The following is a 27,334-nucleotide window of genomic DNA, read 5'->3' on the forward strand; positions in this document are numbered from 1 at the left end:
AGCCGTTGCCACCCATCTACAGTCTGCAGTAGAGGATGGTCTGTATTTGCAAACCTGTGTGTGAATGCACAAATTTGTTGACCTGTCACTTCTGAACCTGCTTGCCCCTAAATAACAGTGTCAGCTATATCATTTCAGCACAGTCAGTTTCTCATGACCCATAGCAAAAGGACAGATATAAAAGGGGCCAGAGCAAACTGCATTCCTCACACAGTGAGGAATTCTGGCTCAAGAAGGGGAAAGAGAGTCTTGAGACATACACATGGATGATAATAATGCTAAGAACATCAGTGTCACTGAAACAAATACAGGTCCTTTACTGCGTCAGTGACTTAAATTTTTGACAATCTGGGTTTGTGTACATGAAAGAAGCTACAAGAGGGACTCCTACAGGTGTGTTTTCTTCAGCTTGCGTTGGGAGGGTGAAAGGCACCTCTGCACATATAAACATGTAAATAAAATACACATGGTTCCATATGACCTCTTAAACTGAGGTTGATTGCCCTTGCGTCCCTGTGAGAGATCTAGACCAGAGAAAATGTGATCTTTCAAAAAACTGACATGCCTAATGTTTAACCCACACTCTCAGAATCCATGGCTTCTCCTCTGAATTCTGCTGAAGCACTGTAAGCCTAGTTGCAAGGGAGGAAAAAAAAAAAGTATTAAAATTATTCAAAAAAACTAGAAGACAGCTACAGGCCTCCAGTGAGAGGTAGAAGATAAGGTTCTCATGAAAAATGCAAGGGGTTTGGCTCATAGTGTGGTTCTTGGTTGAAATTCTAAGATTATCTTGAGTGCCATCACTTGGCATGTACAGGAGAATCAGGCAACCAAGCAGGAAAGGCAGGTCCTCCTTGAGCAACCTGTTCTCCTTCTATGACAGGGTGATCCACTAAGGTGACTTAGTGGATGGGAGAAAGGTCATGGATGTTACCTCGATTTTAGTAAAGCCTTTGACACAATTTCCCACAGCATTGACCTGGAGAAACTGACTGCCCATGGCTTGGACAGGTACACTTTTCAGTGGGTAAAAGCCTGGCTGGATGGTTGGGCCCAGGGAGTGGTGGTGAATAGTGCTACATCCAGCTGGCCTCTGTGTCCAGCGGTGTCCCCTAGGGCTCAGTGTTGGGGCCAGTCCTGTTTAATACCTTTATCGATGATCTGGATGAGGGGATCAAGTGCACTCTCAGCAAATTTGCAGAAGACACCAAGTTAGGTGGGAGAGTTGACCTGCTGGAGGATAGGAAGGCTCTACAGTGGGATTTGGACAACCTAGATCAATGAGCCTAGGCCAATGATATGAGGACCAATGCTGGGTCCTACAGTTGAATCACAACAACCCCATGCAACCCTACATGATTTAGCAGTGGACTTCACAGTGCTGAGCTGATGACCTTAAAGGTCTTCACCAACCTAAACAATTCTATGAATGACACTGTTAAGATCCCCGTCCCTCTCTGTTTTCACTTTAGCTGTTTAGAAGCAAGCAGACAATGTCTTCACTGCTAGAACAAAGTCCACGTCTTCCCTTCACTTCTATCTAGTCTGCTGTGAAAGATCACACTGTCCTTCCACCTCATAGCAGTGATTTCACAGTGAGATCAAAGGTGATATGTGATCAGAGGTTTTTGTCCAAGGATCATCTTGCAGAAAACATCCTCTTTTAGAGTCAAAGAGAATGGATCTGGTAGGATTTCCTTTCTTCCTAGAGAACTGGCAAGTATGGACACAAATCTCCCAACTACTAAAAGCTTCTGCCTTCTGATATTTCCAAACACCACCTTGCCATGGATGGCTCTGGATTGAAATTTCAGGCCATTACACAGTCAGAGCTATGGATGGGAGGAGAGACAAGACATAGTAACAGAAAACAAAGCCAGACACATCTGATGAGAATCAAGCCTTAATTTATTTACAGTGTTACTTCCTTTGTGTTTTTGAGGTGTCCTCCTCTAATGTTTCAATACCCCTCCCTCAACAAGAAGATCTTCGAGGGGCAGAGACGTATGAGCTGATAGAGCAAGACTCAGACAAGATGCATTCTTCAGGAATTTCCCTGTTCAGCCTTGACTGGAGGTCAGAAAAGGACAGAGCGAGATAAGTATTCTGGTGAGCAGTGTCCAGAGCCCTGGACATCTCTGTGTTCTGGTGGCTATGTGAGTTCAAGCCCTGTTCAACTCTGGGAAACTGCTTCACCTAAAAATGCCCAGTTCCAGATAGATAACAGAACGGGAGTGGCTGGACATGTTCAAAATATCTATGCTACAGAGAGGGGAGGGGAGGCAGATTTATCCTGGAGATACATGAGCTATCCTAATACACATTCTCTCTCAACAATTGGATTTCCCAAGGGAAGGCAAAAAATAACACCAAGCAGAGTTTGAAAGGTCCTCAGCAAAGACATGTGGATAGCATGAAAATTTCACCAAGATATTTGGGAGACAATTCCTCAGTACATTTCAGTGTCTGCAGCATAGCAGACGTGGCCCAGAAAAGGGCAGAGACACAAAATGCTGAGTGTTGTGTTCCATCCCAAGGGTGACTTTAATCTTATTTGCATAATGTGACACCAACACAGAGGAAAAGATGATTGCCACTGTGCAAATGAAGACAGTAACACTGAGATTGCTATTCTCAGTGAATGAAAATAAAAGCTCTATCTGATCTTACACAGGAAATTGGGTGGCAGCAGTGCTTTTGGTTCCTGTACTGAGGCATGCCAAGAGACTGCAGTAGGCACAGTGAAGATAAATGCAGTATACACAGGCTGAGTATACACAGGCTGGGGAAACACAAGGTCTACAAAGACTTTAATTCAAGAGAACCTGCAATAGCCCATGCTGGAGCTTCTCAGTTGTTCATGGGCACCTACCTGTGGTGCAGGGAGCACTGTACTCCTGTGTGGCAAACTCATCTGGAAAGCAAGGGAAAGGAGAGAGTGAACTGCCATGACCCCTGGCACTGCTGACAGAGGGACAGGTGCCAGAGATGCTTTTCCCAGGCTCCACAGCAGGCTGCTGACACCATCCCCAGCTTCCCTCCACAGATCTCAACTGGAGTGGGAGGAGACCAAGTCACAGCCCCGTCTGGGGGCAGCGGCAGCAAGGCAGAGCCACCCCGCACAAGCAGTTCCAGCAGGTCTCTACCCCGGTGTCCCCAAGGGCTGCTCAGGCACCTTCTCCCAGCACACTGGGGTGGGGTGGGGACAAACAACTCTGTTGCTGCCAGCCTGGTGCAGCAGCCAGGACAGCAGAGACACAAGGAGCAGCAGGTCTGCCTGCAAACACAGGCACGGCTGTGCTCTGGGGCCAGACCTGAGCACAGGACCTTTGGCACCCATGGCTCTACCCTGGGCCCCTCTGCACTCAGAGAGCCCAAGGTGATGGCCCAGGCCAGCAGCAGCTGTGGGTCTGCACAGCTCCCGTGCCACTCCCCATATCCCACTGCCCACCCTTGCTCCCACGGGCACTACCAACCCCCACTCACCTGTCTCATAGTAGTCATAGACCTTCACCTGGGCTGGCTTCAGGCCCTGCACGGGGATGTCCCGCTCCACCGTGAAGGAGAAGCTGAGGGTCTCACTGCTCAGCTGGGAAAGGGAAGCGGTAGAGGGTCGGGGGGGCTCCACATTGTCCCAGGCTCCCCTATGCCCATGTCCCCTCACTCTGCTCTGCCACCCGTCCCTGGCCCTGCGGGAACATGGGGCCTGCAGGCCTGGTTGAGGGTAAGGAGAAACCCTGGGGGAAGCTCTACCTGGTGGCGAGGTCTGGGCCTGATCTGTGGACAGGTTGGAAGGAAAGCCTGCTAAGGGCTGGGAAGAAAGTGGTAGCAAGTCTAAAATGTTAGAAGAAGTCAGTACAGGATTTAGTCCCATTCTTATCAGAGCCATGGTAGTTTTGAGTCCCAGATATTTTGCCCTATGTGGCCAAGAGTCCCAATGCTTGTGTTTCTGACTCATCCTCGCCCCAGATGGATACTCACCTTTTCCAGATATATTAGGACATGGTTGGTACTTAACTCTGTGCGCTCAATAACAGGGTGGCCTTCCAGCTGAAGGAAGAAGACCAAGATGTTACTGCACTGATGGTGGTCTCCCTGTGCCACTTGCACAGCCCTGTGAATGTGATGCACTCTGGATGAAACACTGTAGCACTCAGGAAACTAAGTCAGTAGCACAGAACTGCCTCCTTGTTGTGCCACATAGGTATCATGGTCCCCAGGCCTTACATTCGCCAGTCTGGCTGATGAAGTACAATCTGGCTTCAGAAGAGACTTAGCACTGGTTCAAGCACAGTGATGGAACAATTAATTGAAAATATGTTCCTTCTGGCTTGCTAGTTCTGCACTATATTATTATAGCCTTTATTTTCTAGTTCATTCCTGTACTCAGCATCTCCAATAGTTATCCAACACCTAAAAAGTTACAATGTTATAAGATGTTTTTAGATCAGCTGAGGGAAAAAGGAAACAGCATTACTTTAAATGTACTATACACAGACACTGTTAATAGGGAGCTGTTGGGAAACAGTGAAAATAAAAGTTCCCATCACCAGTCTAAAGAAAAAGTTATTTAGTCTATTTTTCCTAGAGTGATAACATCATCTCCACTTGCACTGGCCTTAAGCCATGTATGAAAAGAGAACACTACACATGTCAAATGTGCAGCTGACAATGGCAAAATCAAGCTGACATCCTGCAGTTTGCTACAAACATTTGAAACAGTCTTGAAAATAAGAAGGCGGATGTTTTCCCCCCGTACTCAGTACTGGTCAGGCCACACATCAAATCTTGTGTTCAGTTTTAGGCCCCTCACTTCAGACATTGAGGTTCAGAGAAGGACAGAGATGCTGGAGAAGGAAGTGGAATGTAAGTCTTACAAGGAGTGGCTGAGAGTACTGGGATTGTTTAGTCTGAAGACAAGAAGGCTCAGGGGGACCTTATTCCTCTCTACAACTACCTGACAAGAGGCTGTAGCCAGGTGGGGTTTGGTCTCTTCTCACAGACAAATAGCGACAGGACAAGGGGAGATGACCTGAAGTTTTGTCACAGAACGTTTATGTTGGATATTAGGAGAAACTTCTTCACTGAAAGAGTGGTTAAGTACTGGAACAGTCTGCTCAGGGAACTGATGGAGTTACCATCCATGGAAGTGTTCAAAAAAAGAGCAGACATGGTACTTTGTGATATGGTAATAAGTAGGTATGGTGGCACTTGGTCAAAGGTTGGATTTGGAGGTTTTTTCCAACCGTATTAATTTGATCATTCTATGATTCAATGTTGTTTGTATGAGAAACAGCATCCTACCTTCCTCACTGAGGACTTCAAGGGAATGAATCCCGACAGCATCTTCACATCAACAATCACCATGTTGGAGCTGTTGCGCTCTCCAGTGTAACTAAGGAATTGAGCAACAAAGATTCAGTGCACATCAAGTCAAAGCTGGGGACACTTCCAGTTTATCCATTGCACTTGCTACCACACCAAGTCCTGGCAGTCCAGCACCTTCTTCTCCAGCTATGCCAGGTTCTCCTAGTCATCTAGGCAGCCTCTCACTAGCCCAGCTCTAGGCTGCCCACACAATTTCACCACTGCAGGACCCAGCCCAGCTGCTTCTTGCCCACCGTCCCAGGAATTCATTGCATCTCCAGGGCTTCCAGACTGGTTCACCCTGGGGACAACCAGACCTCCTCCAGCCCCCATGGCTGCACAGGAAGGCTCAGACCAAAACATAGACTCACCTGACATTTATGCCAATGTCAAAGACCTTGTGAGCCTTGGAGTCCACACATGTCTCTGGGATAGTGTACACATGAAGCGTGAAAGGTGCATCCTCCTGGGTGGGCTGCACGTTGTACCTCAGGCTTGTCTAGGGGACAGGCAGCAGCCATGTGTGAGCATGTGTGCGTGATGCCCAACGTTGGAGAGAGGGGATGCTCTCCCCCACCCAGCCTCCCCACTTCTCCCATTCTCACAGCTCCTCCACACTGCAGGTCTTTCCCTCCTTCCCTCCCAACTCGTTCTCCTCCACATAACTCTGCTCTTCTCCTCTTCCCTTTACCCAGAGCCTTCCCTCCCACTTCTCCCCTCTCTCCTGTCCCTTCTTCTCCAGGTGGAGATGGACTCAATGATCTTTAGGGTCTTTTCCAGCCTAGATGATTCTATGATTCTGCCCTCTCCATGGCTTCGGCCTGGCAAGGGGCTCCCCTCCCAGGATGCCACCTATCTGTATCTCCCTCACCTGCAGGTACACACATCCTTCACCAGACACCTCCACACTGTACTCCCCTGGCACCCGGGGAAGGGACATGCGCTGGAGCAGCAGCCGATTGGTGGGATCCACTTGGAAGTCTTGCTGGAAGTTCCCTCCAGATTGCAGGGTCACTTTGGAAGCTGCCCCGCTCTTGGCGTAAGTGAGAGCTCCATACAGGGACAAGGCTTGGAGAGCCACCACTGTGTCCTGAAAGAGACAGATCCCAGCACCCAGTGGGGTGCAGTCAGCCTTTCCATAGCCTGCCCTCCCACAGGTCTGCCCTTTCTGTTGGCACCCTCCCATCCATCCTTCACTTTCTCCAGTGGTAAGTAGAAAAGACAGAGGCAAAGATCAGCTTTTGCATGTTCCCATTCCATTCCTGTGTCCTCTGGATAGCAGTCGTAGGTTCCATGACCTCCTTGGTGTGGAAGGCTGTGCACAGCCTTCCCTTGCACTTTACAGGACAAAGCAGCAATTTTATATGCACAAACAAAGTGCAGCATGAGCCCTCTCCAACGGCACAAACACACATTCCTTGTGTCCCTATCGTTCTGCCCCACCGTGTCCAGAAAATCAGGTCATTAATCAAAGTTTCAGTCATTCCCAAAGACACTACCTGACATACTTGCCTCTAGCATTTCAAGCACTTGGCATGGTGGGTACTGCATGGATATACTGCAGGTCTAATGTTCCCACCTTCCTGGCAAACCTTACTGGGCTCCCACCTGGCTCTCTGACATGTCCCATCCTCCGATATTGATGGGTGAAGTCGCAGGAGGGAATGGGAAGCAGCTCACCTGGGTGGAGGAGAAGCCTCCATTGGGATTCTGCTGACCACTGATCCACTTTGCAATCTGAGATGCAAATGACAGCTCCTCCTGGGAGGGTGCTGGCTGAGAGGTGAGGTAAGCAAGGAGCACATAGGCTGTCATCTCCACTTCAGCAGAGGGAGCTCGGTAGCGATAGTATGGGAGATCAACTTCTGGCTCTTTCCCAGGTCGCTGCCAATGAACGGACCCATCTTCGCAGGAGGTAGGGAGCATGGAGACAAGACAACAAGTAATTACTACTAGTTATTGCAGGGGACTTCTTGATCTGCTGCAACTCAGGTGGGTGGATGCAGCCTCCAGAATGCGTCTGTCATGCAGGATGAAGGGGGAAGGGTTAGGGTTACGCATTTTGCGGGTTTACAGCTAGTATGAGACTGCTGAGCCTCACGCCTAGATTGCCTCAACAACAAAAGCCATTTTATCATGGGAAGATGTAAGGCCAATAAAAGAGATGTCCCATCAGGAGTACTCACCCTCTTTCACGGCTTCCTTTTCAAGTGAGTCAAGCAATGTCTTCCGCTTGTCTGTTTTCCCTGCCAGGGCAAATGCATATGCTAGCAGTGCCTTGGTGTACACATGGTTTTCTTTCTGATCTGCTGCTGTTTCCAGACAGAACAGAGCATTCCGTATCAATGAATGCTGGAGAGAGATAACCAGTGATTAGAAGGCTCAGAAGAAATGAGGGGTTTTGACTTACTAAGAGCACATCATCCCACCGAACTTTCAGGAGGGATCTGCCAGAACGAGATCTAAAAACAAGTAGGGTTCAATGTGTTTCAGAAATAAAAAATTGACAGCACAAAATTCTTATATCACAGGGCTCAACAACCAAGTCATTTTTCCAATTTGACAAATATCGGTCATACTGAGTCATAGACTAACACAACACAATTGACTCAAGTTAGGATGCAGCTACATACAGTTACAGGCAGAGGAATCTCCAGCAACGCGATAGTGATGTAGGCTGTCAGCGAGACCTCGTTGTCTACTCCACCCTGAAGGGAAATACAAATGTAGATGCTGACCCGACCTAGCTTCTTATGTTCAGTCTTTTCTCCCCCTCCAGTGAGCATACACTATTCTGCACTGTAAAGCCTTAGCTCTCCCCCTTCCTTTTGCAGTTGACATGGAGGTATCAGTTCCACTGATTAGTGCAGGTTGATGATCATACAGAATGGCAAATGGCTACCCTCCTAGTGTTTGCCATTGACATGGCAATATCCCACTTGCCTGGACATTCAAGAAGCTCAACTGCACCCATCTGAGTCATGTAAAGTTCTAGACTCATGAAGTAATGACCAGGCAGACACATCACCTTCATGGCATTGTTCAGGAGTGTCCCAGAACTCTGGAAACATCCATTCTCCTTCTGTTTGTAGGACAGCCAGACAAAAGCATCCTGGATGTGCTTCTCATCTATGAAAACATGATGCCGAGCCTGGGCAAAGGACTTGAGGACAAAAGCTGTGAGCCTGAAAGGGAGAAAGAGAAAGGGCCTGAGCAAGCCTGTTGCCCATCTCAAGTGACAGGGTTCATGTGCACATCATCTGTCTGGAGATAGGCAAGAAGGCCTGGGGAACTGTGGGCCAATTAGTCAAACCTCATGTATTTTGTATCCTCATCTCAAAATATTCTGTCAAAAAACTTCTTTCCACCTTGATTTTTGTCACTCTCTCGGTTCATAAAACCCTATGATCCCTCCGTGTTCAGGCTACAGTTTGGAGGACAATGATTGTTCATCTGTATCTAAAAAAACCTCCTCTTTAGAAAATGTAGGGAATTGCATGCTAATTAGTTAAATAGCTGCATAACAGTAGTACTCATAATTACAGGGAATAATAATTAAATTCCTGCTAGCTCATGGTCTGCTGGTCTACAAATAGCATTTCCTATTTACGTCAGGCAGTATTCATTACAAATATGTGAGTGAGAACGAGGAGCATATAGGGAATGCATAGGTGACATTGAAATCTCACCAGGTGTTCCCTGGTTGGCCATAACGTGGTCCAAACGTACTGTAAGACCCATCTGTGTGTTTGTAGTTCAGCTGCCTCTGATAACCTGCAATGGAGAGTTAAAGCAAGATTCAGATGCCAGAAAGAGTCTGCTAAGGGATGGGGAAACAGAAAAACAGCTGTGTCAGCAAAGGCAGATGAGAGAGGAGTGGGTCAGTTCTCCTAGCCAATACAAAGTACTGGCACATCCCCAGCTCCATGCATTGCTTGTACTGCATGAGGAAAAGCAATACCTGCCTTTCTTCAGAAGGAAAGCAGGACATATTAATGCAATCAATAAGTCACTGTAGCAGCTCACCTGACAACTCTGCACTGCATTGCCCCCCAATGAGAAAAGTGGGTCCAATGATCAGGTACCATAATGTTTAAGCAACAGAAAATAATCAAGGGAAAAGCAGTGAAGGGTCTTCTCAGGCATGCAGCAGAGACCATCCGTGTATGAGAGAAGCTCTCTTTCCACATCTGGCCAACATTTGACAAAACCACCCCAGGTAGGATCTGGAAGAAAGCCAAAGCAGAAGCAAAAGCCGTATCCCAGCTTACCGCTCACTAAGTATCCAGTGGCCTTGGATTTGACGTCCTCACTCAGCTGCCCTGTCTTGTTCAGATAGTCCAGGACATAGATGTTGGGTGCAAAGAGGACCATGTTCTGCTCTCCACAGCCAAAAGGCATCTGGAGGAGCTGGTGCAGGTTCTGCATGGCGGTGCCCATGATGTCACCTGGGGAGCAGGAGATACCAGAGGGATGTTTAAAATACTTAGGGCTGGCTAGAATGAGAGGAAGCTGAATGAGAGAAGCAGGAAATATCAGAGAAGAACAAAAGACAATTTGGGTGGATAAAGATCCTGGAAAAAAACACAGAACAGCAACAGAAAAGAGGGAAATGAGATAAAAGTTAGGGCACTGTGAGAACACTGAGAAACAGGGCATGCAGAAAGGGGAAAAGAAAGAGCATAACTGGAAGAGAAAGTGCTCAAGACAGAAGAGATTAAACACAAGAGTGAGCTATGCTAGAAACCAGAAGAAAAAGCTGAGAGGTAGGAGGCCAACACAAAGAAGCAGAAACAGCACATGGTTCTTCTGCTAAGCTATTCACTCACCCAGCACTGAGAAATATGCTCTGCCTGAGTCTTGTACCACATTTGTGGGTAGCAACAGGGAAAACTTCTCTTTCACAGGCACTCCTGAGAAAGAAACAAGACCCAAACAGCTTCAGTGAGGTTCCAAGAAATGCCTAATGGAAAAGGAGGAGGCCTCAGTGAAACATTTCCTATCAGAAATGCCCTGACTTCAGTAACTTCATATTTTCCTGGCTATAACATGATCTCTGAATGAAACCACTCCCAAGCACTTTTAGTCGCTGTAGATTGTGTGTCTACAGCTTTTTCCCGGCTGCACCAGAAAACAAGAGACAGAATTTAAGACTCCAATGTCAGCACTCGAGAGAACAGGGATGCAAACATTCATCCTAAATCTGTCCTAGCTCCCTATGATACTTAAGCAGGATGGTCCATTCTTTAGGACTTTCTTCTGTCTTATGTCTGAGACTCCCAGCTAATGGGGCATGTTTTGATTACACAAAAATATCAGACTATCAGGAACATAATAGAAGCAGGCCTCCTCCAGGCACATCCCACCCATCAAAGCACACGGGAACAAATGGAGAGAGTGGGAAGAGTGGGCTTTACCTTTTACGCAGAGCACAGAATTCTGGGTTGTTTCCTTCTCAACTCCTTCCGGCTTGGGTAGGATGAAAGAAAACAAGACAGGTGAAAAGTTAGTGAGACAGGAAATACAGACAGACAGGAATCCTTAACAAGGACAGAGAGATAAATAAAAAGAAAAATGAGGAAACTGAAGAAGGAGAAGCAGTCACAAACGTTACCTGAAATACAGAGCTCTGAAAAAATAATCTAAGCAAATAAAAGAAATATGATCCTAAATTATTAGTGTTGTGTGTGAAGGAAGGGTGTGAAAAGGAGAGGAGAACACTGCAGGACTATCGAATGGGTGACCTGTAAATATTTTATGCAGTGAGAAACACTTAACGTCCTTGTAACAAAAGGACTGCAGGATTACAGAGACCTATCCTGAAGAGATTTCTGCAGTCCTGCTTACCATAATGCTTTAGATGCTTTAGGGGAAAAAAAAATGTGTATGTCAATAGTAGAAAGGGAAGATGTTGTACACTGTAATATCTGATGCCACTACTGGTAGCATACAACATAGTGGGCAAACATTAAAGAATTTTATGATACAGAGAAAAGCTAAGAACATAGAATCTACCTGCCAGATTACCACACTCAGTGTATAATAAACTAGTAATTACCTATAAAGGATATCCAATTCTGCCCCATAATATTTCCTTATGTACCATATCACATCAGCAGCTCTTTTTGCCACTGGAAATGGATAAGATGTAAAATTTTAACATGTTTTCATAGACTTTTACAATAGCTGGAGTTTTGAGGGGTCTTCTTTACAGTCATCAAATTTCCATAGGTGCTTGTGAATCCCCCACCTTCATCCTCATGCCAGACTATGTTATCAAATCAGAACTGCAAAACACTCAGCTTGAGGCAGTTTGCTTGGCCACTCAACTAGCTGAGAGGCAGCATGTGCTGACTGGCCCATGCTTACTGAGGGTGTCTCAAAAGAAGGAGAGAGGCTATAAAAAGGATGTATTGGAATAGCAGTTAAAAGGAAGGAAGGATTGGAGTAGAAATCCTGTTATTATAGAAGACAGGGAAAGATTAGTGTAGCAGGAGACATAACACAGATTACTAAACTGCAGTCTTTATGCAGCCCTGTCAAAGTATAAAGATGATATAAGCCCATCATATTGCCATTCTGCATTGTGATCTCATAAAATCATAGACCAGGCCAGATTAGAAGGGTTCCCAAAAGGTCATCTGGTCCAACCTTTAATGAGAAAAGGACCCTAGATGAGACTATCTAGCATCCTGTCCAATTGTATGCCAGCATCCACAGTTACCCACAGGAAAGCTCAGTGCTCCCTTCCCACAGCCCACATACCTCCACCAGCAGCTGTCTGATGACTGTGTCCTTCCGCCCTTTCTCAGGGGTCTCCACAATGTAGTTCCCGCAGGGCAGCTGGTTCTGTAGGGCCTCGGTGCTCACCAAGAACTCCACCTGCCCTGGAGGAAACAGGGGTCAGTCAGCCCTGCCAAGCAGAGCCAGGTAAGGGGAGTCACTGCCACTTCCAGGAATTTCAACGTGCAGGCTCATGGATGGGGATTTCTGTCACATCTAGGCCCTGTTTCTTCCCCACAAAAACACAACTGTCTATACCAGAAGCCATCCTGGAGCAGATGAGCTGCGCTGTCATTGAAAGGTGACTCTGGTGACTCTTTTCCAGAATCTAGGACAGTGTTGAGAATGACCAGTCCCACTGCTGTTCAGCACTCTGCTACCCTGCATGGACACCATAGCTGCTACTACAACACTTAATAACAATGAAAACAAAATATGAAGATCCCATGGAGCAGATATCTAATCTCGGGGAGGAATGGAGCTAACGCAGTATGTCTGCTGTCCAACAATGTCTCTGGCTTCAGGAGATGCTATCCAAGGGCCATAAGGCTTGATGGTACTGCATGTGGTGCCAGATACAGTCTTGGACACTATGAATCTCCAGTGTTTGCCTCCCAAATAATCCCAGATCAGACACATTCAACTGAAATGGTTTCCAGGAAAACATGTTGGTCTAACACCCAATAGGTGAACAGGAAGAACAGCACAGAGAAACCCTTCCTGCAGTTGTTACCACGCTGAGACCTTTACCTAGAGATTTTGGAGTCACCAGCCAAGCCACGGTTTTCCTCCCATTCTCACAAAGACAATGAGATGTTTCATCCTTTTCCACTGGAATAGCCAGGAAATTAGTAGACTGAGCCAGAGTCACGCTGACCTGCCAGTTGTAGAGAGAGGTGCAATCAGGGAAGGGTGATCCCGAAGGAGGGGGAGCTAGGAAGCCATAGAAATAGCTCTTTCTTCAGTAGCAAAGGAGCAGGGAACTGAAGTTGTGTGTTCTGAATTTGGAGCATATAGGAGAAATAACATAAGAATTTCCGGGGTGAAGAGCCTAGGTCTACTGAGAGATAAGATAAGAAGGCTAGGTGGAAGGTAAGAGGTGCACAAGAAGGTACATAGGTACAGAGAAGGATTTAAACCTCCCTTACCCTGATGCAGGCGGTCAGGTAGTTGAAAACGGTGGCTTTCAGCGTGAAGGACTCGCCACGCACTACAGAGTAGGGCATGGTGAGCTCAACAAAGAAGGGCTGGAAGGCCCTGAGGGACACTGTTGGAGACAGGCCAAAGCCTGTGTCTGCTGAAGTGCAGAATGCATTGGCTTTCCACTCGGTGATGGTGTCAGGGATGGTCACATCTAGATCAGCATTTCCCTCAGAGCTGATGAAGCATAGAAGCAAGGACAGAGGGATGATTTTTATGGCATTTTGTTGACAAGTTGTACCTATTTTGGCCCATAAAATAGTATTGTCTGTGTGAATTACGGGGCACAGTATGTTTACTACTGTAGGACCACTCTACATCTTCTTCCAGTCCACTCCTTGGACAAACTTAACCATGGCTGAAAGTAATTTCATCTCAGAGGATTGCCAAGTGATCTCTGCAAACAGTGAAGGACTTTCTGGTATTGAAAAGGCTGGCAAACACTTTGGGATTCATATTTTCACCTTATAAACCCAGTTTTATTTAAAAGGAATGAACTGGCGCAAGGTACTCACCTTATAGGTACTAAACTCCAAATCCAGGTTTCTGGGAAATACTTTCGGACTGTCTCTGTCACCACTTCAGGAGTGCTTGAGGTCTCATAAATTCTATCCGCCTCAATGCCTGCATGTGATGAGATGAAAAAGAAATCAATTACTGATAATTCTAAACAAGCAAGACCTGTATCAGCATCATGCTTCAGTCTGAGAAAGTGTCAATCTATGTGGCAATCAGCAGCAGACACTTGTTGTGGCTGTAGAGAGCACTAGTACCAGCAGCAGTGAAATTTAAGGTTCACTTCCTATCAGAAAGAAGACATAGCCTTCCATTGTTTCCTGCTGGAAGGAGGATCCAGAGGATCTCAAGGTTTGCAGAGCAGCACTTTATGAGGTTTAAAAAAAGGATTTAGAGCAAAAACTTATTTAGGAACTTCTGTGCAAACAGCCTTTTCCCTTTCAGGTACAGCCTTGAGGTGACCATCTTCTCCATCCTATCAGGCCAGCTAGCACTGGAACTAGCACTAGCACTCTGTTGCAGGTTTTTTTTGTAGGGTCATTGTGACTCAGAAAACCACCTTCCTGCCTCTTCAAGAACTACAATGAAGATGGTCAAAACAAAAACATGCAGCTGGAATTTGGGAGGAGTAAAAAGGACTATTTTGACTAAAACAAAGTTTTCACATGCAAAACTTATTCTCAATAAAATATTCTGTGTTTGGGATTAAATTTGGTAAAAAAATTGTTTTACTTCAGTTTTGAACAACTGGAAAACAAAGATGGGGTGAGTGGGACTTGCTTTGCCTGGCTTTTACAATCAGAAAGAAAAATGCATCCAAACAGATAAACAAGAAAAGTTCTTAATTTGGTCATCTTTACTTTGGCTAAATTAATTTCTGCTTTTGGATAACAATTGTGTAGCTAACAAATATTCATACTATTTGTGCAACAGGCACCTCCAGAGCCTGAGAAGGTCTCAGGGCACAACTGAAAGAATCTATCAGAGGTGTATCACATAGCTCCTAGCAAAAGTGACAGGTGGCTTGCTTTTATTTGTCTACTGTGGTATTTCAGTCTTCTTACTGCTGCCTATTTCAGTTTACGGTAATTAAAAAGCATCTACCCTGCATCTTAGCAACTTGTGTCAGAAGTTGAAATTGTTTTCAAACTGGACACGTACAAAAGCGCGGGTTCTTGTGCCAAGGGAAAACTCTCTGAATCAGCTATCCAGATAGAATAACTTGTAATTTCTACGATATTTCCCTTTATATGAGACTCTGAAGAATGATAAGGCCAATTCTGTTGCCCAAAGAGTTACAGTGTAAGAGTTGAGATAGACCTTAGAAATAGAATGGGTCAGTTTCAAACTGAACTTCTACCACATATATCTTCTCATTCCCAAGATCTACCAATTTGTCACTGAAAAATTTGTCACGCACTTCATAGTTTTAACCATACATAAAACTGGCTGAGTCAATGAGAACAGTCTGAAAATGGTACTGGAGGTTCCTTAAGTGATAATATGAGAAAAGGAGTCTACTGTAAAAGCCTAATGAACAGAGAATTCAGCAGCAGAATAATACCCTCTTCTCTGCCAGAGTCTTTGAAAACTGCCTGGTTCTGTTGACTTCTAATGTGGAGTTATCAAAATTTGTCTGTAGACCTTCAGAACCCAGCAAAACCCATTCAGAACCTGAAATCTCTGAACCCATCAATTCAGTACTATTTCCAAGGTTTCAGTTCACAACCCCAGCTCTTGTTTAAGTATTCATCCCAAAATACAAACAGGCTCTCTGTTCAGAACAGAAGTGATAACAAAACCCAGTTGCTTTACCACTTGTCCTCATTGCATACATAGGTGCTCCAGCTGCGACTAAAGGTGATGCATGGCCGGCATGTCCAAAGAAGGGGTTGGCGTAATTATCGGGGCTGCAGTACCAAGGTTTCCTCACCCTGGTATTTGTGAAAACCTTTAAACCCATATCCTATGGGAGAGAAACCAAACACATATTTTTATTACTGAATCCTGTTGAGGTTTACACAGCGGACCTGACTGCCTCAAAATGGAAAAGTTGTTACTGTGTGTGGATTGGACCTTGAGACAATCCCCTCAGCCTTGGGTCTGAGTGCCTGGGTGGCTCAGAGAGAGACCAAAGGATATATCCCCTCTGTTTCTGGACCACAGGTTCCAGTCCAAGTCCAGCCTAGGGGTCAGGATGAGCCAGGGAGTTTTCTCTCGGGAAGGAAATGTCTGTGACTACAACGCAGTTTAAAGGTGTATTGATTTATTCGAAATAACTGATGTCATGGAATTATTTATCCTCAGTTAGAACCTCATTTCAAGTCAACCTCAAAGCTTTTCCTGTAAGAAGAAGACTTTGAGACTGATCCCTTTTCCAGTAGAGCAAAGCTGGTGAGACAAGTAAAGCCTATGACTCTCACTGAGCGCGCCTCTGGATAAAAATTAGTGTCAGATCATGCAGATTCACAAACCCTTCCCTTATTACATTGCACGATGCCACAGAAGGCTTAGGCATTCTCAATCATTCTCCCACTCCACTCCACAATCATGGAAGAGGGCTATACCTTTAGGATGCTATAAGTGTCCTCTTCATTCATCTCCATTACTGGAGCATAGGTGATCCCGTCCACAACTATTTGCTTCGCAGGAATGCAACTGTCCAGGGGATCCTCGAAGAGCATGTTTGGACCATGTTGATAGCCATGCAATTCCTTCACTGGTAGTAAGTTATACACCTAGGTAGAAAGAAACAAAGTATTTGGTATATTTAGCGTCCACTGTTATAAAACACAACTCAGGAAGTTGGATGCAAGCACCATAAAAGTCACATCCTGAGCACATACATCCACATTCCCATGATCCTCCCTGTGGTGGGAGCAACAGGAGTCTAGGAATCAAAAAAGGATTCTGGGAATCAAAAAAGGCTTGCAAATTTGAAGATACTGTATCATTTTTTATGGACTGCATGTTACTCTGGGTATTATGGCTCAAATATGTAAAAAATTACACTGGCCAAACCATCTGTAGTACTTTGTCTCTACTCAGGGATTGTCATTTTCTGCTCGGAAAAAGGGGAATAAACTATTTGACACTAATCCAAGAAAATTAATCCATGAATGGAGAGAGTAACTGAAAAATTACCATCACATACACAGCAATGCATGGCTCTGGCCAAAACAAGCAGGACCCCTAAGAAAGCTTTCTAACTGCCATCCCTACAGTCGCACAAAACCTGTAAGAAACAACTGGAGCCCATTTCTCAGTTTTTGCCCGCTGGAAGAAGATGAGAAATGGCACAGGGGAGCTTTGTGTCAGCTCTGACAAGAGGGGCTGTTCCCTGTTTCCATTCCAGCACTGGGCTGCACTTGCCAGCTTTTGACTTGTTCCACAGATTAAGAACTTACAGAGGCAGGTGACAGGTCAGCTTCTGGCTTCATGAGGAGAACGCTCTTGTCCACAGCACGGACAGCACAGAGGGAGTTCGGGGAGGCTCTGAACAGCAAGTGAGCATGAGAGGAAGGCAGGCCTTCTGAAGGAGAGAAGTTTAAGTCCACCTGTAACCACAGGAAAAGCTATGTCACAGATGCCCTACTATTGCAGGACTTTTCCTTCCAGCTGAACACATTCAGTTCTAACCTTACAAAGCCCCCACAGACTTTCTCACCTCCTCCTACACTCCCTCTGTGCTACTGTTCCCTTCCTGCAGGGTGAGGGGAATCAGTACTAAGAATTCTTGGCAACTTCAAGCATCACAATTGCTCATATAACTTTTAAGGTGGTTTGGGGTTTATGGTCATTGTGAGCATGATGAGATAATCCCACATAGTGGCTAGATGTGTTCAGGCAATGGAGCATGGTCTTGAACCAGGACAAGTCTCTGTACTGCACCCAGATATTGTCTGTGGAGAGAAAACCAGCTTGCAAACACCTTGCCTAGCAAATTCTTTGGTAACATGAGAAGCAGTGGTGACCTGGAGCAATACTGCAATATCTACTGGCTGGTAAGGATTCTGAAGAGCTGGCCTGTTTGCTGAGGCATGCCAGACTTCTCCAAAACCTAACTCACAACTCTAGCAATGCCCTACCTACCTGTGCCCTGGAAGTTCTTGCTAGCAAAAGTTGTTGTCACCACCATATCACATGATTTTGTAATAAGATGGCTGACCTGCATAAATCTTCTCTCTCCTCAGCAGTACAAATCCTCCCTGAACATGCAATGATCAAAGCATCCTCAGAGTAATCTGCTGCCTGACAAAGCAGCATCAGCTGCCAGTTTCCCTCATGTCCCAACCAGAATACAGCATGCCTTCTGCTGAAAGCCTCCAATTCTCCCAGGGTGGACTCTTGAGACTGCAAAAAAATATTCTCCAGGAAATGGCAGAAAAAGGACTGTAACAAGCTTGTTACTAGGAAAACTGCCTAGCACAGAGATAGCCCTAAGTCTGTCCTATCCAGACTAACAACAGCTTTGTATTCAGCATGCTTTCAGAGAAGAAAGCAGTATCTAATCACGTAAATCATTTGGCACTTGGCTTGCAGACAGACCTTAATGCAGTCCATAGTATGACCTTTAGTACATGAACAAAATTCAGGTGACCAGGCTTGTATAGTGTAACCAGTCTCAAAAACTCATTTAGCTTGTATTTTAGCAGAACAAGGGACTGTCTTCAGCAGTGTCTAGTATTCTTAAGTCCCCAAGGAAATTTTTCAGGTTGTTCTCTTCTTAGGACTGCTGTTATATCAATCTGCTCTTCTGCATAAAGAGTATGGGGGGTTGAAAGAGAAAAATAGTGCATGTGCTCACAGAGAGGAAGCTTTATTTTTCTGCACTCTTTCAGTCTCACCATTGCTATTGAAGCATCACTGTACACTGCTCGGAAGGTTCGGTCAAGGTTTATCTCCATTTACAAACAATAGAAATAAAATGACAGGATGAGTTTTACAGCAGCTGAGAGATATGACAAGTATTAGTTTTGCCCACTGGATTAGGGCTATGTGTGTTTTATTTTTGCTTGGTGGCTCCATAAGCAGACACCTCATTGATGGAATGAGTTTATGTGAAAGGAAGTGAAATAGATGTGTTGCAATATGAACAAAACATGCATCTCCACCACATTTTTCTTAGCCAGGACCATCTGTGGGATCAGTGGCTCTGACTAGTTGCTAACAGGGGTTTTATCAGTACAGTCCCTGCTAGTGCTTTTTTTGCAACAGTTGATATCCTCCAGGCTAGCACAAACCAGTAAGCAGTGAAGCTACCTACAACAATTGATACACTGCTTGTCCAGTGTTAGTAAATCCAAAGAAATTAGCTTAGTCAGATAGTTGCTGCCTCAAGAAGTGGACACTTACCTTATTGTTGAAACATAGTTCTGTGCTGAACTTGGCTGAATCAGCGATCACCTCTCTGCTGGGGGCAGTGGTGTAAACAAGTACTTGGGCCATTGGAGCAATATCAGCTTGTACAGGCAGCTGTAGCAAGAAGACACCACTGGCTAGCAAAAAAAGCAAGGGTAAAAAGTTAAGGTGCAAGAAACCTTCTCTTGGAGCAGCCAAAATTCAAAGTTTGACTTTATGCTGAACTTCATCCTAGCCATTACAAAACTCCAGGAATCCAAGTAGGATAAATTGGTGCTCACAGAGATGCGTAAGTCTCACTCTCTGACTGAAAAGGTCTGTTTTCCAACGCATAAGTGTGCTGAATTTTGCTTTGGTTTCTAAAACAGACCATCAGACTGTGTGTCTGAGGAATACTTGAGCCCCAGAAAATGTCAGAACAAAGACAGCTGGCACAGGGGATTAGAGCAAATCTGTGCAAAGTCTAAATAAAGGCAGAGAAAATAAAGGTCATACTCTTCCCAGATCTTAGGGGACATGGAGTTGTGGATCCCTGCATTTATATGGAAGCAGAGCGTATGTCTGCCACAGTTCCGTAGCCTCCCACAAGAGTGACAATTTGGTAGGGAAGAGGAACTCACCACTCTCCTGGTCCAAATCCAGAATGTGGGTGCCTGCTTGTTTAATGTTTCCCTTGGCCATCACCTGAATGGAAGTAGAAACTTTGTTGTGATTGAGGTTATGCATGAGCCAAACTTTGAAGTGGAGGAACCTGAGAGGAGGGCAACTGAGCTGTATGTCTACTGCTCACACCCCACTCAGCTGCTCTCTGCCCCCCTAAAACAGAATCCCAGCCCTCACCCAGGGGGTAAAGAACATTTATTTTCCCATTTATTTGGGAAAGAACCTAAGAAGGGCAATGAGAAATTGCTTAAAGCCTGCTGACACAAACCACGATTTCCATTTCCAGCCCCCCTACCACTGCCAGTGACAACCTCACTGTATGGCAGTGCAAACTTACCAGGTAGTAAAAGGTGATTTTCTTCTGCTCTGCTATGGCCTCTGGAGTAAGGATATAATGCACCCGGATCTCTGTGGAGGAGCCACAGCTTAGTGCCTCAGACTTGGGCTCAATTTTGAGGAAACTATTACTAGGAGAGTAAAAGCGCTTTAGTTGGAGATAGCCGTCTGCGTAATACGGAACAACCCAGGAACGATCATAGCAGAAGGGGTGTGTTTTATGAATTGCCTGGAAAATGAGAAAATACACACATAGATCCTCAAACACAAGTGGTTGAGCTGGAGCCAAAATTCATGTACTAATATTAAAGGTTTGGTATTTTTTTGTATTGTAGCAACGAGGAGGTCTAAAACATAAAAAACCCCATGAGTTTGGAAAGTGCAAGAAAGGGTGGTGGTATCCTTGTCAAATCATTGGGAATGACCTCACTACCAGATAAGCTGGAGTTTGTGTCAAACAAGCTGAATCATATCAGATTTTTGTTTACTATCAGTATCCCCTCAAGGACTCTTTACACTAATACCTTGCTCCTCTAATATTCTGATAGTTCGAAGAGAAAATAAGCTGGGTTTCGTATCTTTCCTTATTATTGGCACTGAAGAAGGGATAGTGCTGTTCAGTTAAGATATCACCAGTGCCAAGATCAAGCTATGGATACTATAGAAAAGGAGGAAAATCTCCACCTAATAATTCAAAACCTAAATTGAATAGAAATTCAAGAGCTGAAAGAGTCCAGGCCCCTTAAAAACGAGAGCAAGGGGAAGATATTCCATTTAGAAGGGCACTACTTTAGCATTCATGTGTGCCTCACATGCCCTTATTTCCTTATCTTTCTCATTATATCTGGGAATTCTTGCCTTTTTTTACCCTGCAAAAATCTGAAAACTTCAAGCATCTAGTAGTAAATTTTGGATAATTTTTCAATGGTTTTAATCTGTGATGAGAGAACTGTAAGGAGAAAAGCAAATATTATTCTAGACATAAATATTCTGACCTAATCCAGACAAAAAAATCCCACACCTGGGAGAGAATTTATGTGAATGGTTCATACTCTTTTTACAGCAGAAAAAAGGAAAAAGGAAAAAAAGGAAAAGGAAAAAATTAGGAGGTCTATTTAGAAACTTGAAATTATACATCAAACTCTGAGATATGCAGCTTGCCTTAACTCACCACAAAGGATATTAGGATGGGGAAATAATTCAATTAAAATGACAGTGAAGCACTAGCAGCACTCCATCATGGGAGATAGACCCACCCTTGAAACAGATTTGTCTACATTGGGCTGATGATCCCTTGGAGCAGAATGGACCATTATGATCTCTTGATGTTCCTTCTAACCCTTCTGCCAAGCAGAAATTAAATACTTACAAAATAAGTGCAATTGTGACATGGCAATCCAGTTTGTTATATGACTATTTCCACCAAACTGGTGTCAGGGTTGGCACAAACAACAAGGAACAATAATCTAACTACTTTTGCATGTATAGTAGAAACTTCAGAGGTACTCCCCTTCTAGCCCTGTGAGTGACTTCATCACCTCCTCTGCCTGTGGGACTTACCCTAATTCCAACAGTGTCAAAGGACAACATGGAAGTGTTTAGGGCAAACTGTGCCATGCCCTCTTCATCTGTTGTGTAGTTTTCTTCCCGTTCCCCTTGAAAAGAAATCCTCACAGTTTCATTGGCGATTGGAGCACCGGACCCATCCACTAATTTCACCTGGAGAAGCAAAAACAGTACGGGAGAGGAATGGTCTGCCACCTGAACAGACTGGCAGACCACCAAGCTAAAGACGTTGGGTCCATGCCATACAAGGAAGCCTACACAACACTTTACACATATCTCTTTCAGAGAGAGCTGCACACTTTCTGAATATTTTTTCTTTGTCTCTTTCTTATCTCTGCCGCTGGGTCAGATAAGTGGAGGTGGAGCATGACATGCACTCACACCCCCAAGGCCTCCTATTTAACAGGTGACTGGAGAAGCAGAATTTTACTGGACTGGAGCAGCGAAAGCACAAGGACAGATGGGTAAGCAGAATGAGGGCTGTGTTCTCAGCTGCTGTTCCCCAGTTTGAGAGCCTGAAGAGGAAAGGAGACCCACAGGGATTAGTAGCACTGAGGTCCAGCATCTTTTCAGAGGCTGGGCAGGAGGTTCAGTAGCATCATTGCTTAGCACTCATGGCATTCCATTCTCATGGTTTCCCTACCTGCCCAAAGAAGGGGATTCCACGTTTGTAGTAGGAGTCTGAATGCTCAAAGGTGATTCTACTAATGGTGCTTGTGATCTCAGAGAAGCTTGTTCCAGTGAACTCCACTCCTGCAGAAAGAAACATGAGGAACCAATTTGCCTCTGCCTGATGAGAATTACTTTTACTCTAGGCCAACCCTTTTGCTGGAGCAACTATTTTGTTGATGGTCCTGGGCGACATGTGGGAAAACTTAGGGATTCCAGAAAAGCAAGAGTCTACTTTGCTTCCTCATTCCTATTTGGCAGGGCCCTCTGCTGGTCTCTCCTGGCCTTGTTATATGGCTCTTTCATCCAGATGATTCATACCTGTATCCTCCTCTTTAATCTTAGCCTCCACATGGAGTTTATTCTCATATCCACCTCTCTTCAGCTGGAATAACTTGGTCTTTACCGTTTCAGAAATGCAGCCATAGTTGTCTGCCTGTTGGAGGGAAATAAGACCACTGTATTCTCATTTATACAATGGTTATTCAACTTAATGAATCTATCACTGTGCATTGCTCTGAACTGAAAGAGAAGCCCACAGATAATTTCCCTCTGTTGTTTTTATCAAAATCGGAAAAGGACCTCAATAACTTGGCCAAAAGCATTTTGAAGCACTTGAAGCAACATCAGAGCAAAGAGTTTGCAAACTAGAAGATTCTTCTGTATGTGTTTGTGAAGTTTGAAGTTTCAAACATTCAGTACAAAAGCATAGGGAATTAGTCAAGTGTATGCCACACAAGAAATATTTGTCAGGCATCAGGCACCTTAGAATATACTGCTGCTGATTTAAAATGCATAAACCATATGAGTGATACATAAACCAAAGCTGTGTACGTGTAGAAAACAGATGACAGCTGGAAAAATATTTCCAGAGCTTGTCACCTCTCTTCAAGATCTTCATATACAAAGCAAGTTTCCACAGAAGAGAGGCCCGGAACAGAGGCTAGCACTGCAGTATTCGTATTTTCTTTTAACATGAATAACAGCAGTGGCAGAGGCAATTGTGGACATCATACTGTATCAGAGCCCAAGGACCACAAGAATGTCTTCTGCTTGCTTTCTTTTCCTGGCATATCTCCACAATTCCTATTACCCTTATTTCTGTCAATCAAGGTAGCACTGTTGTACCTGTGTGTGCTCCAAACTCCACCCAGTTTTGCTTTTGTAGACTTGTCAGCTGGAAGGGTGAAAAAAATGACTTTTTTTCCTGTCTGTCTTAACCACTACTGCTAAACCCATATTCATTTCCTTCTAGCTCAAAATGCATCATCCCCTCCCCTGGTTTCTGCTCCTTTCCTGCTTCTAACACCAACTTATGACCCCACACACTGTCTCCAGCATAAGACAACCCCAACTGCGCTCTCATCATTCATGGCTTTTCTATCTCATTTCTCTCTTATACTCTTTACACTCCATCTAACCGTTCTGTTATTTCTTTCATCTCTTCATTCTCCATCATCTTATGGCCTTTACACATATCATTCTTACTGCGCAGACCTTACCCCTATTTTTACGTTTCATATTTCATCTTGCACCCAATCTTCTCTCCTTCTTCAGGCTTCTTTAAAATACATGGATTTTCATAAAATCATATAATCACATAATGGTTTAGGTCGGAATGGACCTTAAAGGCATCTATGTTCCAACTCCCCTGCCATGGGAAGGGACACCTCCCACTAGACCAGGTTGTTCAAAGCCCCATCCAGAGTGGCCTGAACACTTCCAGGGATGGGCCATCCACAAGTTCACACGTCAACCTGTGCCAGTGCGTCACCACACTCTTCACACTATGCTTGTACATATTCAGAGCAATCTGTGCCTACCAGGCATGCTCAATAAATAACACTTTCTCCTATCACTCTACCCACAAGAGTAATGATGACTCACATGTCCAGAGAACTCCTCACACACTGCTTTATCCTCTTCACCATAGCAGGTACGGCCTGCGTGTTCAAACTTCCGGCAGACACGGAAGCTCACAAGACCAGGAACAGGCTTCCCAAATGTGTATCTATCAACACGGAGGATTGAAAGGAAAACAGAGTCATTAGAAATGTAAGAGGGATGGAGAAAACTTACAAGCTCACCCCTAGTGGTTCCAGGACTCTTCCCTAGAGCTGACTCCAGGATACAGAGGGTCATCACAGGAAATAAAAAGCAGAAAGAAATTTGGTAACGTGGTAGGATCAAGCTTGGCAACAGGGGTGGAAGCACTGAATCTAATAGTCCTGTTTACATCCCTGGGAATAACACATAAGTCTTCAGAATTCATTTACGCTAATGCTGATTTAGTTGAGAGTCCCCTCATCTTGGAGAACGTGTTGAAAATATCTACCTCACCACACAGTTCTGATGGGACTGTTTTGTGCACGTAAGAGCACTGGGTCTTTTGAGTCATTCTTCAGCCCAAGGCATGGCTCTTCCTGCACTGCTATGCAGAATTAAATGGGGTGCCCAAAAGGAAAGAGCACGGCTGCATCCCTTAGGCTTTCCTCTCCACACTAGCAAGCAGAAGACAGTTAAAACGCTCCTGGGTAAACTAAACTGAAGACCTCTTCCCTAGCACTGTAGCTAGGGACTCAAAAAATATGCAAGAAACACCCTCCCCAAAAAAAACAGAACAACAATATGTTTCTACATGTTACATACAAAGTACAAAAACCAGTAACTGTTGCCTTCTATCTAAGATACAGACATAGTCTCTGTGGTCCTGAGACCCCAAAAGGAATGAGAAGTATAATACAGTCTCGTATCTCAAGCTCACAACTGAACTTTCAGTAGCAGTTGAATCAAAAAATGAAACCAAGGAGAACTTGAAAGAATGGCACTCACAGTCCACAAACTGTCACCTCCAGCTTCTCAGTAAGAATGGTGATCACCTTGGGCATTTTCACTATTACTTCAAATTTTGGCAGCACTGCAGAACCAAAGGAAAACAGTCTATGTGGTGCAGAATTACATAAGAACGACGTATGAAGGCTGCTCAAAGGCCGTTATTAAAAATTCCCTGAAACGCTTTTACATCTAAATGGTCAGATTTTAGAGGCTTCTGTCACCTGCGCATCCCACTGAAGTCAGTGAAAACCAGTCAGCCAACCATTGTGCCAAGTAAGAAGACAAGATCATTTACACCACTTCTTAAAATACAGCAGCTTCTTAGAGAACACATGAGTTATCAGTCCCACAGCAGAAGGATGCAGTAAAATAGAGAGGTAAGGTAATACAGGTTTGCCACAAATACACAGATTTGGGACTGCAGCCTGGTCTCTGCATTTTCAAAGCATATAGATCTTACCAATTTGCAAAATAGGAAGACTCCATAGCTTCCCCAGTGACATAGCACAGAGTGATATCCCATTCAAACACAACTGCAGAAGAGGAAATGGAAGGTGACTGTCTTGGGAGAACTAGGAGAGATGCAGGCCACAGGGCACAGAACAGTCTTGCAATTGTAAGAGGTCAAAGGACTTCCAGACTCATCTTCCAGGACACCCTTCTGCTGCATGAGCCAGATCATGTCAGACCATGCAACAAGGACTGCAGCTGGCTTGCTGAAAGCTATGTTGGTTGCAACCATGTGCAGGTGTGTACTGGGATACTATTTCTTCAGTCAAGCAGATGGAACCAGAGAGAAACTAAGGCACTAAGACATCATGCAAGCTTCTGTGGGGAGGACAGGCAAGATCTTAATTTACAGACAGCCCCAGCCTAAACTCAGACTTACAGGATGACACTTGACGGGTATGCAGCCAACTGGATATAAGGCTGTGGCCTTAAAATGCCTCTGAAAGGAGGTGAGGATTGTGGCTGTCCGCACACACCGATTGAAGCACTTTGCTCCTAGTGACAGGAGCCTTGCTGAGGTAGGTGTTCAGAAGAACTGCACTGTGTTGTCTGAGGCTTAGGGAGGACTGGAGATAGGTCGCTCAAGTCCTTTAGTCACCTCCTCATAAACAGGTAATTCTTGAGAGGGAGAGGACACAGAAACAATTTTCCAGCCATGCTGGACATCCTCATCAGATATGCCACCCTATTCAATTAAGCTTTCATGCCTCATGGGACTAGCTGTTAGGAACTTGAAACCACAGTGACCGTTACCATATTCCTCCACAGAGAAAGAATGCTGAATTGTCTTCCCAGAGGTCTTCTGTGCCACCACTGTGTAGGTCCCTTGCACAGGTTCAGAGGTGAGGTTGAAGAATAGCTGTGTAAATCCCATCTTTAACTCTACCTGTGTCCACTGGTACAGACGATTTTTCTTTGGGTCCTACAGATAATGTGATCAGAAGGAGATCGTGAGAACAACGGGAGTCTGCAACAAGATCTAGCAAAAGCAGTGAGGGGAGGGCCAGGCCCTGTGTTTCAGAAGGCTGCAGGGCAGGAGCGGGGGGCACGAGCAGGGTTGTGTCTGGAGTCCAGAGCTGGATGACAGAGGAACTGTAACCTGGGCCCAGGTACGTGGTAGCCACCATGTGAGTTAGAGTGCTGTATATTTGAATTAATGTAATGGATCTACTTAATACAAAAAATAAACAAGAATCATCTCGAGACAACTGTTTATTGAGTTGAGGTGCGATAGATGTGAACACGAATTAAATGTTTGTACATACCTCAATATACACCAGTGGAAACTAGAAAAAGAAGAACGGAAACAACACATTTAGATGGAGTGCACACAACACAGTGAAATGACTAGGGCTGTGATCATGTCTCAAGGTAAAAGGTGTTCACCTAATAGGATGAGGAAAAAAGTTCCTGATATGGAACAACAGAGCATTTTGAGGTACATTGGGCTGGGGTGGATGGGAGGGGCAATTCTTTTTCTCAGGCAGAAAAGACAACTGAAATTACTAGTTACTATCTCTGCATGATC

General features: G+C 44.8%; 1 protein-coding gene across 2 annotated transcripts in view; it reads right to left on the bottom strand.

Annotated features, from left to right (window-relative positions):
* Positions 1-1,887: 1,887 nt before the first annotated feature.
* Positions 1,888-27,334, bottom strand: part of A2M (alpha-2-macroglobulin) — a 29,971-nt gene continuing 4,524 nt past the window's right edge. The window contains exons 5-36 of one of the 2 annotated variants that reach the window (XM_032678723.1): positions 27,072-27,092; positions 26,560-26,728; positions 25,294-25,378; positions 24,349-24,472; positions 22,783-22,897; positions 22,436-22,545; positions 21,787-21,945; positions 20,228-20,455; positions 19,848-19,911; positions 19,222-19,364; positions 17,274-17,423; positions 16,434-16,604; positions 15,682-15,832; positions 13,866-13,974; positions 13,299-13,527; positions 12,901-13,027; positions 12,133-12,254; positions 10,785-10,836; positions 10,197-10,280; positions 9,639-9,815; positions 9,057-9,141; positions 8,396-8,552; positions 8,001-8,075; positions 7,554-7,719; positions 7,048-7,271; positions 6,239-6,457; positions 5,739-5,866; positions 5,305-5,395; positions 3,982-4,050; positions 3,487-3,589; positions 2,873-2,914; positions 1,888-2,070 (exon numbers count right to left, since the gene is read on the bottom strand). In XM_032678723.1, coding sequence (XP_032534614.1) covers positions 2,045-2,070; positions 2,873-2,914; positions 3,487-3,589; positions 3,982-4,050; positions 5,305-5,395; positions 5,739-5,866; positions 6,239-6,457; positions 7,048-7,271; positions 7,554-7,719; positions 8,001-8,075; positions 8,396-8,552; positions 9,057-9,141; positions 9,639-9,815; positions 10,197-10,280; positions 10,785-10,836; positions 12,133-12,254; positions 12,901-13,027; positions 13,299-13,527; positions 13,866-13,974; positions 15,682-15,832; positions 16,434-16,604; positions 17,274-17,423; positions 19,222-19,364; positions 19,848-19,911; positions 20,228-20,455; positions 21,787-21,945; positions 22,436-22,545; positions 22,783-22,897; positions 24,349-24,472; positions 25,294-25,378; positions 26,560-26,728; positions 27,072-27,092 — 3,975 coding nt within the window. In that variant the 3' untranslated portion in view covers positions 1,888-2,044. The other variant, XM_032678722.1, reaches the window with a different exon arrangement.

This window comes from Chiroxiphia lanceolata, chromosome 2, assembly GCF_009829145.1.
Source record: "Chiroxiphia lanceolata isolate bChiLan1 chromosome 2, bChiLan1.pri, whole genome shotgun sequence".
NCBI classification, from domain to species: Eukaryota; Metazoa; Chordata; class Aves; order Passeriformes; family Pipridae; genus Chiroxiphia; species Chiroxiphia lanceolata.